We start from the raw sequence: 12,935 nt of genomic DNA, 5'->3' as shown, positions 1-12,935 counted from the left end.
GTCCTTGATGATGTCATTTCCCTCTCTGTCAGAGCAGACCACCATCCAGCCTAACATTGTGTCGCCGGGCAGAACACAAGTCATCTGTCATTGGCCTGTGATGCTAATAAAACCCAGATGTGGCACTCCTCTGGTTCCACAAGGCCCCGCCCCTTATCCTTTGTTGTCCTGGCAATACAGTACCCAGAATCCCGCTGTTTATTTTGGTAGTCCTGTTGATGGGGTCGTGCAGATGAAGATGAAAGAGGCTGGAGATGATGGGGGGAACAGAAACGGCAGACTGAAGGGTTTCCAAGGTGCATGGAGAATGAAGGAAGTCTTGAAGAGGTCAAAGAGCTCCAGCAGCACTTGTAACATCATTATCAGACACGTTTCAGCTTGTGGCCTTCACCAGGATGACCCTGATGAAGGCCACAAGCCGAAACGCGCTGGTCTAATAATGATGTGTGGTGTTTTCTGTTGTTGAAAGATACTGGTTGATTTATATGTTGTATGTGCCCATCAATGGTTTTAAACTATTATTATAATTGTTTGAGCCCCACAGTGTCCAACATTAAATAAATAAATAGCCTGAATATGAATAAATTCTGTAAAAATGTGTAAAAAAAAAAACAAAAACAGAAATTAATTCTTATTTTAGATAAGAAACAGTTATTTTAAAATGCACATATCCTCGTCATTGGCTGTATTGTTCTGAGAAATCCATTAAGATGTCAGGCTTTCTGGCGTACTGTGGAAAATCCGACTTTTGGAAATGTGTCTATGCCTAATCAACATTTTGATGGCTTCTGATTCATTGCAGGACAGAGGCATATGGGGAAAAAGCAAGAATTGAGGAAACACCAAAGGCAAAATAAAACTAATAGATAAAAGATAAAAATAAATGTAATATAAATCACGAGTAAAATGCCAAATAAATAAACAAAATACTCTTAATAGTTGAGAAAATGAACAAATTATAAATAAAGGGCTAACATGTTTGAAAAAATAATAATAATAGCATTTAGTAAAACAGACTAAAATTTTTAAATAAATAGTCCATGAATAAATTGGTAAAATTCAATTTAGAGACAAACTAAAACGGTAGGTCTTGAGTTTTAAACATTTATGTCACGTAAAACATCCATCTCACATGCACACGTTAACACACACAGACACAGACACAGACACACACACACACACACACACACACACACACACACATTATGGACCTCCCTAATTGTAACCGCGTGTATAGTTTCCAGTGCAGCCTACTGAGTGAAAGGACCACCATCTTTCCATCATGTCCTTCCATCCATACCTGTCACAACTAAAACACTTCCTGTCAGGGTCAGGTAACCAATGGAAACACGGCAGTTAGCAAGTAAAGTGGTCACTCCCTCTCTCTCTCTCTCACACACACACACCCTGCGAAGACACTGCACACATCCAATATTTCGCCAGTGACTCAATCTCAGATGCGCGCGCACAACACACACACACACACACACACAGATTCATGTATGACACACCCATACTGTGACAGCTCGAGCAGCGAGATAAGCATTGCACGTCACGGGAAAACCAAAAGCAACTGCTGCTTGGAAGCAAAAACAAATGCATGTTTGTAAGATGCTGGGATGTTTTTGGCTGAGGGGGGAAACCAAGCCCACTGACAAACACCGCCACCGCTCACGAACCCTGATGTCGTGATGACAAACTCGCCACTGTGCTGTTCAGGAGGTAGAAAAGTGCACTGAATTTTTGTTTCTGAATATGATTAAACCTGATTTTTTCAGTGGTAAACCTCTTCACAAACAAACCACACACATGACTGCATGGTCACAATTTTTGAACTTTGGAAAAGAAAAATAAAAAAGATCAGCTGACTTTAAAGAAAATGTAATGATTAATGAAAGCCTTTCTAAAAATGTATTGGGGTCAAAAGGACAACATTTGTCTTTCAATTAAAGTTAAAGAAAAAACTGAAAATGCACTGAGCAAATTGGTGCAATTTCTTTGAAAAACATGGGAAAAAAAGGCAATGAGCAACTTGATAAGAAATGACCCACAAAATGCAAGAAAGAAACTGAAAAAAAGTATTATTGCAAGAAATAAGTTTTTTTTAAATGTATAGGGAAAAAAAAAAAAAAAACAAGGAAAAACTGTATTCATAATTATCATTATCACATATCTTAAATAATGATACAGCATTTTTAAAAATCATTTTTTAAGCACTTTTCTTTAGTTATTTTCCTTTTTAGTTTGTTTTTAAATGTCTTTTTCTTTTTTTAATACTAATATTCAGGTCATTATTGCACTTTTTCACTAATATCTCTCATTGCGTTCTTCTCATGTTTTTGAAAGAAATCAAGCAAATTCTCTCAGGTTTCAAAGGGCTAACTATATGATTTTACTTGCCTAAACCTAACCTACGTAACATAACTTGCTGAGACCTAACCTGTGTAATTTTATGTACCTAAAGTCACTTATGGGGCACTAATTTGTTAAAGATATCATATGAATTTAATTAACTGTCATAGATTCAAATGAGTATTCTTGTTAGATTTTTATGAATTTCTGCTATTTTTTTTTTTTTTTTTTTTGCATCTTGTGAATTGATACTTTTAGGCAGATTCAGGTTAGAAAAAGACAAATTAATCCTCCTTGTGGACTGACTGTTTGAACAGTGCTTAAACTAACAGGTCTGACAGCTTAATTATCCATTCACTCTCATTAACAGGCAGGTGTCTGCAGTGTGTGTGTGTGCTGTCCAGAGCTCTCAGACAGTCTTAACGTGGACGTTTTTAAAGCAGCCAGTCACTGTCCTTAATCTTGTGTAATTATGCCAGTTATGGCATTAAAGCTGTTATATTAAGTGACCAGAATGGTTGGTGGATTCATGAATTAAGCAGTCTCTGGCAGCACTGACTGGTTTTCAAACCTCCGATTGTACTGTAGCAATTATCTGAGGGAAACCTAACTAGCCCAAACAAAAGGCCAAATAATCCTCTTCACGTGTAGTCTTGGTGCCATGATGTTTAACACCCAGAGAGCCAGTTCCCCCGCCCTAAACAAACCCTCCTCTCTGTCTGCAGGAGTGTTGTCCTCAATCCTCCTACACTGTGAGGAGGGCTGGATTACTGGAGGGGTCTGCCACAACCATGGTTACCACCCCATGCAGAAAATGAACAATTTATACAGCAGTAACAAGAAGATGCAAAAAAGGACTAAACTACAGAGCACAAGTAAAAGGAGCTGATGGGATCACATTTGTATAATTTCATGTGACATATAAATGATTGCTGCACCCAAAGCATACCAAACCCTGACCCAAAAACCAAGGTTCACGTCAATTTTGTATGCTTTCAAACCCCTAACATTCAGTGTCTGCACAAATGATGTCAGAAGCATACGTAAAATGAAGCTTCTAATAATAATGATAAATAAAATGTGTTATTATTCTGATTATTAGAGGCTTCATTTTACATATGTTCATTTCATTAAACTCTTTCAGAAGCCCTTTTTTAAGAACTTTGATAAAATTGCTCCAATGTTTTTATATTTTGAACATATGCAGAGGAAATGTGTTTGTTCCAACATCTGGGTGGCAGTTGTTACAGAGTGCTTCTCGAAGGATTCTGTGATTTTCTTTCTTTCAGCTCCAAGTTGCTTAAGTCATATTTTGTTAAGACTATCGGTGCTATTATTTTTAAGTTGTTTTTTTTTTTTTAACTTGTTCGGACAGTTTTCCACTGTTTTGTAACTGGAACATTGGCTATTATTTTACCTGTTCTACTGATACCATATATTTAAATATGATTTTTTCTTCGGTTTTAGTGAAAGATCCCATTAATTTGAAATACTCAACCATTTGCAATGTCATAATCTGCCCCTGCTAAAAAAATGTTTCTTCACATAAATATCTTCCACAATAAGTGCTTTTTCTATCCGAATGTAATAATTTAGATACATCTCACATATAAGACGATTTGACAAAACTTTAAAATTTCCCCTGGCTTACAGGGTTTTGACTAAATTAGCCCAAGTGTGTATCTGACCTGCATGCTGTACTGAGGAAACAAGCAGCCCTAACATGACTCATACAGACATACAGAATATACATTGTTTTGAAAAAGCGTTACTTAAAATTCACACCAGAAGCAGCTAATCCAATTTATAGCCAGTTTATTTGTATTGTCCGATATGCCTGCAGCTGTTTAATTGTTAATCCAACATTGGATCAAAGAGATTCCTGACCCAGCCCAAGCTCTCTATGAAGACAAGGAAAAAGAGAGATCCCCCCCACACGGGCGGCTGGGGGTCTAACAGGAACGTCAGGTGGTTGGTGTTGCTGCAGGTCTTAAGTCCAGTCCGGTTGAATAATGTCTCTGTTGGTGGTGTTTGTCTTAATCTGTGATGTCCAGTTCCTAAGGCTCACATGAGGGGCAGGCTCCAGCAGGCACACACAGCGGACAGAGGGGCTCTGGTTTATCTCAGCTGACAGGAACAGAGTTAAAAGCTTCTAAGGCATCAAATGGAGATTGATGCCAAAGAAACCAAAACAAGTGTTCCTTTCTGCTGAGATGACGTGATGCTGTCCTGACTGTGCGAAGTAGGAACCTACATGCGTTTAAGGCCTTGGGAACATGAAAGGGGTCAGGCTGAGTCTAGGCGAGGAAGCGCTGCATATCCTCTAGCGTGGCACGCCCTGCGGGGTTTCTGGCCAGACACCTGTTCAGCAACATTTTGACATCTGGAAAGCAGGAGAGAAGGCAGGCCACAAAGGTTTAATGGGAAGTTCTGATGAAGAAATCTTAAAATGATAGTAAATAAAACTGTGTGTGTGTGTGTACGTGTTCATATGTTTGTGTGTGTGTATTTTACCTGCTGACAGTGCCCCGTTGACTTTGATTTGCCCAGTAATGTAGTTTATGGTGGTGAAATATTTGTGTCCACTCAGCATTTCATAGAAAATGGCGCCCAGCTGCCAGACAGTGGTGGACTGAGCCCAGTAGGTCCCTTTTTCGAAGTACTCTGGAGGGGCAAAGTCCATGGTACCTAGCAACAGATAAATGGAGAGAAAAAATGAGAAACTTTGTTCAGACATGAGCCATTATTTCAGAGATGGAAGACGGATATCATACCACTGAAGGTGGAGAAGGGCCCGTCCCAGGAGAGGGCGCCGCAGCCGAAGTCGATGACACGCATCCTGGGTTCTTTGCCATCGAAATTGTCTTGAATCAGGACATTGTGTGGCTTTATGTCGCGATGAAAGACACCATTAGAGTGTATCTCAATGGCTGCATCGACGAGTTGCTTAAGGATCACCTGAGAAAGACAGACAGTTTGAAGCGACTGTAATGCAGTATTTTCTCCTTATTCGTGATAGTAAGAAAGTTTTTTTAAGCTTTATCTAACAAAAAATATGTACAAAATAAGTCAGACTAACAAGAACATAAACATATGCGAGAGCACAAAAAACAAACATTCTTCACAGAAAATAATAAATAATAGTAAATAAACATAATATCAATACATAAACCAATAAAAACATCTAAATCATTATTTTTAAAAAAGGACATGGACAGTAACAAAAATAATGCATGTTTCACATCAGGGGTTTCACGAAATACATACTTGTAATAATCAAAAAAAGTGTTGCTTTTAGTCTGTGGATAAAGAATTTCACCGTTAAAAAAGAAAAAGAAATTAACAACATAATTCAAATATTTGTTACTTGTATAATTATAAAGGTCAATTATATATTTCAGGATAAAACCATCAGTGATGTTACAATTATTAAAAACATGACCAAACGGTCATTGTGATAATACACTGAAAAAATAAATGGATCAATGATGACATCACCAGGTAAAATATAGTAATATACAGTCCCTTCTCATTCAAAAGGCATCAAGTACTGCCGCTTTTGAAGTCAAAGGTCAGCTTTCCCCTCCGCATGATGTACCGCTGTACACGGTCATCTGAGAAAGCGGCTGGACAGAAACGTTTGCGGTGTAAATATATGCTGGCGGATGGCAGGATACACAGACGGGCAGACTGACTGATGGATGAAGTTTGCTGTGCGACTTTTTGGTGTGACTTGGCCTTCACCGTGCAGTAGGTTTGAACTTAATAAAGAATAGACAAAAAAGTTTCCCCATGATGTTTCATACCTTTGCCTCTTCTTCACTCAGGGAGCCTCTGCGGGTCTGAAGGTAGCTGTTCAGGTCCTGGGAATGGTCTGGTTTCTCCATTATGAGGATTACCTCACTGCCTAGGACATACCAGTCCAAGAGGGACACTGCAGCGGATTGTGTGACTGATCCTGGTAGTCCGGCTGTTTTCAGCATGAGGGCCACCTCCACTATAATGTTATAAACGTTCCCATTGCACTTCTAAAGAAATAAATGCATACATGTGGTAAATAACACTTTTAGTTCCACCAGCTTTGAAAAGCACAGCATCAACCCATGTGATAATGTCAATGGGTAACACGTGCATGTCAGGACAGGCTTAAAATATGAGCAGCTGAAAAAAAAAGGGGGAATATAAAACCCTAAGGTTTTTTGTTTTCAACCTCAGACCACATTACTCACCACCCGCTCACGCCGAATGGACCCATAGGATATATGCTTGATGGCCACCTGCGAGACAGGAAACTTGTTGGTTACTACTTCCTGTTCATCAGTGAATGAATGGTATAATTACTGTGAACATGTTTCTTATGACTTACTGGTAAAGAGTCGGCTCTACGGAAGCCTGCAAAAACAGAGCCGAAGCCTCCTTTGCCGATCTGACCAAGCTGTTTGTATTTCCTCTTGAAGTCCTCTACAAAAAAATACGCAAAGACATTGTTTTAACTCATTGTTACTTTTTTTATGTTTCACCCCTCCCCCAATTCCCCACCTACCACTTCTATGTTTGAGCTGATCCTACATTTTATTTTCAACTCCTAAACTCACGGCCTAAAGGAATCCCTTTATTCTATTAACTAAGTCACTTATTTATTTAGATAGCTTACCTCTGCTGGTGTTTCCGCAGGAGGCCAGCTGACAGAGCTTCTCCTCCTCCTTGCTGATTTCTACTCCAGTGCAGTCAGCTTTCACGTAGATTTTAGTGGTGAACTCAGAGGAGCTGAACTCAAATGGGCTGAACTCAAATGAGCTGGACTTAACAGAGCTAGACTCATTAAGGCTAGACTCTGTGGCACTGGGCTCAGTGAGGCTGTCGGTGTGCCTCTCCCTCTTCACCGATACGCCACTGTCACTGTTGGCCTTCCTCTTTCTGGACCCCAGCTGGCAGTTGATGGCCTTAACTGTGCTTGGGTCAGAGGTGTTGATGTTGGCCTTTCGTTTGCCACCCTCAGCTGGCTCGTCACTCTGCCTGAATGAGTCGGTGAAGTTCCAACACCTCCACCTTTTTGGGACAATATGTCCCTCATCAGCGGCGCTTCTCTTGCGCATGCTGATCTTGGCTGGCGTGTCATTGCAGGGGTCAGAGGAGTGGCCGACGTTGCCTCTGATCGCGTTCTTGTGTGATTCTGCAACATCAGGCTCCTTCGGTTTTGATCTCCATACACTGAGATCCAGTGGATGGTTTTCTAAAAACGACAAGAAAAAAACTGTAAAGAAATATTCTTGACTTCATGCAAGAGGATTTATGTACTGATAATGAGGCTCCAGCTTTATGTGCATGATGACCCCGTTATGTTTTTGTACTCAGACTGACAAAACAGAAGAATTATACCATAAATCTGACCTAGTTCAAATGCTGGAGGTGACAGATTATAACGTGAGGCAAGCAAAGGAAAAAAGCATATTAAACGACTTAATACGCAAGATCTCAGCCGCAGCTGTCAAACACTACTCATTTTGAATCCAAAGTCTTTAAGAGACAGATTAAGACAACAGTGTTACCAATTTCATGTTTAAAAATGAGTTATATTGTGGATTTATGTCTGAATTAACTCCCCATCTGCAGTGTATAAACTATGGACTCTATTGTGAAGATCTTTTGAGAATCAAACTTACAAGGTTACATCTAAAATCACACTGGTTTCACTCTGAACTTAAAAGAAGGATCTAATATCCTAAGATGTATAATATCCATGTAAAAAAAATCTCTGTATACTTTTGACTCAGATGATCTTAAATGATAATTTAAGGTAAGACAGTCCCAGACATGTTGCATACCAGAAAGTGTTAAAATACAGCAATGGTACGTGTGGTTTTTAAAAAATCTCTAGACTCAGTTGAATGTGGAAGATAGTGTAGACATTTTGTGATCTTTTATGTTTTCAGCTGTTATATTTAAGCTAATTAAATTAAATTTTTATCAGCTGAAAGCACAGAACCACACTGCAGATAAATGTTTGTGATTTGGCAGACGCACAACATGGTCATGAACTCTAACTGGAAGCTATTCACACTTACTTGAATCACTGGAGATCATTGTCATACAATTGCATGAAAAATCGTCCGTAGACATGGCTCTCATAGAATAATGACTTCTCGAAAAATGCAAACACCCACAGATATCTGAAGAATGTGTACTGACTGTTTGTCTGGTGTGAGGTGGACTATGTAAGCTGTAGAATTCTGAATGTGATGATGCATGAATGCACAGAACCTGGAACCTGGAATTTAATAAATTCCATTCTAAAGTATCGCCCAATCAGGATTTATTTATTTGTTAATATTTTGTTTTGATTTCTATCTCTTCAGTGGAGATCAGATGATAATTCATCCTGTGTGTATGATCTATCACCCTCTACCACAAAATACAAGTCTCACATACCTATAGTCACCAATCATTCAATTTATTGGTCACATAACATGATAAAATATTATTTGCATGCAATTTCTTTCATCAATTTGGCTATGAGTTTCTTCAATTCATGTATTCAAAGCATTGCAATAACACAAGTGATCAAATTCAGGTCTCATCTCAATGTATTTGATCTGTTCTCTGTCCCAGTCTGTATTTACGCCCCACCAAAGTACAAAGACTGCTCTTATCAAGGTTTTAAATGATATTATTCTCAGCCCAGATCCTGAAAAAGTCTCTTTCCGCATTTTCTTGGACTACTGCCGCAATTGAGACCATCATATCATCACACTGGTTTAGTCTTTAATGGTCCTGAATTGGTCGAAGTCCCACTTTCAAGAGAGAGACTAGCTTCCTATCTATAGACCGAGTCACAATGGTTATTTACAATAACTTGCGGCTTGAATACTGCCATTTCATGTACATATAATCAACTGGCGCCAAGCAAACACTTTAATTTATTAGCTTTAAGCCACCTAAAAACAGGACCACCCAAAAAAAATCAATATCAGTTAAAGTATATAACATATTCAGAATATTTTTACTGCTTTGCCAAGGTAGAGGCTGAATTTCCACTTGGATCCAGCAATAAACTTATTAGATATCTCAAGAACACCTTGAGGGGCTTTCTTTTCCCAAATTTTGCACAAACACTTGGATTCAACGATGAACTGATTAGATTTTTGTGGTCAATGGTCAAGGTCACTGTGACCTTGCATCCATCTCATTCTCATTAACCCAAAGTCTCAAGCACACCATAAGGAAAATTCTGATATTTGGGAGAGAAAAGAGTCAGGTAGAGGACTGATGAATGTTTTATAATCCCAAGAGTTAGTCAACAGGATAACAAAGTAGATATAAAAATAGGTTGAATGTATATTTGAAGATGGTGTACACATTACAATAGCCCACTAGGGCAGGGTAAAAAAAATCAATTCATCAGTGCACTGCAATATGTTTTTTGTCAATTCAATATTGATTCATAAAATCCTAAAATTGATTATTTACGTGGTAATGATGCCCTGCTCCCGCGGGGGCAGCGTGAAAGCCGCTGGAGTGTGATTGACATTGTTCAGAGGCCCCGCTCGACCCCCAAACACCGTCTGTTGTTTATTCATTAAAATGGTGACAGTGGTGTGAGCTAGCAGTGTGTTAAAATCAGCGCCGACAACGTTAAAAGCCGACGTTTGGATACACAAAGTCGACAGTAGTTACGTTGTGTGAGAGCCTCGTGAGTCAGTGTTAAAACACTGCAACAATACGATGAACCTACGTTACCATTTGAGCCGACACCACGCAGATGTTTTGCAAACTGTGGCTAACGCTAAAGCTGTGGATCACACACAAATGCAGGTGGACAAATCCTGCATAAATGTTTATTACTTTTGTTGAGTTCAGCTCAGGCAAAAATGTGCACATTCCTGTACTTTAAATTTATTTTAGTTTTAATTTTTATTTAATAAAGAATAATGTAACCGTAAAATAAGTTTTGGTGCCAGTTTGTTCGAAGCAACTGGATCAATATCGAATTGAATAGAAATCGAATTGAATCATGACCCAAAGAATCAAAATTGAACTGAATTGTGAGGTTCTTGACAATACCCAGCCCAATAGCCAATTGTCAAGTTTGTGTTTTTATGTCCCCACCCAAGCAACAGCTGTGGTTGAAGGAATTCAGTTTTCATGTTGTCAAAATTGCCTTCAAAATTTTTTTTTTTCAAAATTGGCACAATGTATGGATGAATGTCGTGTTGTTTTTAATTATTTTTTTTTATTTTGAAACGTGAATCCAATTTTAATTACATTTATATATTTCACTACCTTTACCATAAAATGCCAAATCAGTTATTTTGCAGAGCATATTTTAAAAAAATGTTGGACCCTATAGATTTTTAGTTTTAGTACAAATTTCTTACATCTATTCAGTAAGACCTCTGAAGCCATAATTTGTGCAGTAAAGATAACTGCCTTTGAAAATCCCCCCAGACAGCCCTCATATCAGATGCGACTTTTCTTGTTACTAACTTTCTGTAGGAGGTGAGCTAGAAAAGACAGACTGACACAGTGACGCCCAGTGGATTATTTTAGCATAACATACCAAAACCAAATGGTAGAGATGACTCAGTCAGGTTGAGTTAAGTCTAACACATTTAGATATGACCTAAAATTTGTTCTTTCAAATGCTTGAGCAGGGCGGTTTGATAACATATAGCTAACTGCAACTCAGAAGAAGAGTCAGATAAATCTTGATATAATTCAGAAATCAGGATTTGTGTTTGGAACCAGTTTATGTGTTGCTGATTCTTTCAGTTTTTAGAGTAGCTGTAATGGTTTTTATCGGTTAGGTACTGAATCTGGTCTAGCCTGCACTTCCATGCCATTAAAGTCTATCCTGTAGTTTAGAAGGCTGGGGGTCTGAGGTGTTGGGTTGCAGGTATATATGCACAGAACAGACCCAGAGGGATTCTTGAGGCAGTCTCTTGCCTCACCATTCACAAAGTGCCCTCTGAGTATGTTTTCATTCATGCCTTTTTGACCTCTTTGGTTTGCCATCACCTTCACTTAAAGTCTGACAAGGTAATCGCAGAGGAGGAGGTACACTGTAGAGTCAAGAGCACTCTGTCCTGAAGAGCAGGAGACCACTTGGCACTAACAGACCTCCTCTGCATGTGGCCCTGAAAGAGTTACTTAACCCTTTGCAGCCAGATCAAATTCTTTCTTCGCTAAAAGGCAAACAAGATTTGGAACAAGTGCTTTTAAGACTACAATAATTTTGTGACATCATTTTAAACATATAATTATAACCATTATAAATGTAGTTTCTGTTTGGCTTTTTTGTTTTCCCTAGCCATTTTTCTCCCACTGCAGGTTTTAGGAATAATTTTCTAAATTTACTAATTTCTTGCACTTTTTTGAACATTTCTTACAATGTTGCTCACTCCCTTTTTTGTGTTTTTTTGGAGAGAAATCACACCAATTCACGCAAGGTTTAAAGGTTTAAATTCTTGTGAAAAGTGTCTGTACGCAGCACAAGAAAATTGATGTCCAGGTTTCAAAGGGTTAAAGCTTAAAGGGATATAACCCTTAAGAGATACAAATGTTAGTTCCAGAGTCCTAAATCATTGGGGATTGGGTAATTTTACAATACATTTTATAAGAATAAGTGTATTTTTATAGTCCTGACAGACCAGATTGACTATTTCTTCGATGCTATGTGTTAAAAAACAGAAAGTCTCCCTGAGGTTATTTAATCCATGAAATGGTTTTACACTAATTCACTCTGAACAGATTCAAGGAATTAAGGTAACAAGTTTTGCTGTGTTGCTGAGCTGCCCTGAGAGAGCTGCCGGTCAGACGGTGTGGATGTCTAAATAAACAGAATTCGGTCCTGTGCTGTGTTCATAAAGTCCCTGAAGACAAGAAAGGAAAAGATGAGAAATCCTGATATTGTCAGACATGAATAAGTGGATCTAAATGCCTCTTGCAGGGAAAGATCTTTGAAAGTTGATTTTTTTAAAGATTTGATTTTCTTTAAGAACTGCCGTCTTACTGGGCTGTGGAGAACATCAGATACTAACATTCATACCGTCAGGAAAAGCCTAGAAAAGTCATAGCATTTGCAGACATTAATTTTCAGGCCTGGAAAAGTTTTGGAAAAAATTGAATATCCAATGATGATTTCTGTTTTTACAGTTTCTGGCTGTGATAAATGATGTCATTTTGGAGATTTTGAAAGAAAACAAACCTTCTGCAGGTTTTGAAGGCATGTTTTCTTTAAAAATCACCAGTAAAATAAACACAAAATAGAACAATTTATAGATTTATGTTTCTCATCCTTAAACCAAAATAAACAAACAAAAGTCAAAAGTCTCAGTCCCAGTGCCTTTTGCACCACCACTGCCCTCATAAATAACAAACAGTCCCTTACTGATGAATAAATATTTAGCTCTAACCCCATTCTGAATTCATTTTTATTTTAAATATTTTATATTTAATAAAAGTTATTATATAATAATGAAATGAACCAATAAGGAGTGTCAGTCAGAGAATGTGTGGTCTTTTGCCCCAAAGTCATGAAAAGGTCTTGAAAATGTATTGGTAATAATGCAAATCAACCATGAAAT

The 12,935-nt window shown here is 38.2% G+C and overlaps 1 protein-coding gene across 1 annotated transcript; it reads right to left on the bottom strand.

The window, feature by feature from the left end:
• Positions 1-4,649: 4,649 nt before the first annotated feature.
• LOC121951851 (serine/threonine-protein kinase pim-2-like) lies at positions 4,650-8,436 on the bottom strand. Its single transcript, XM_042498337.1, has 8 exons — positions 8,418-8,436; positions 7,007-7,585; positions 6,719-6,813; positions 6,582-6,629; positions 6,159-6,380; positions 5,127-5,310; positions 4,867-5,040; positions 4,650-4,735 (listed from the first exon to the last, which is right to left on the bottom strand). The coding sequence occupies exons 1-8, from the start codon at positions 8,434-8,436 to the stop codon at positions 4,650-4,652; spliced, it is 1,407 nt and encodes a 468-aa protein (XP_042354271.1).
• Positions 8,437-12,935: the final 4,499 nt, after the last annotated feature.

The sequence above is a fragment of the Plectropomus leopardus genome, chromosome 12 (genome assembly GCF_008729295.1).
Source record: "Plectropomus leopardus isolate mb chromosome 12, YSFRI_Pleo_2.0, whole genome shotgun sequence".
NCBI lineage: Eukaryota > Metazoa > Chordata > Actinopteri > Perciformes > Serranidae > Plectropomus > Plectropomus leopardus.
This window is presented reverse-complemented; position numbering and strand designations above follow the sequence as displayed.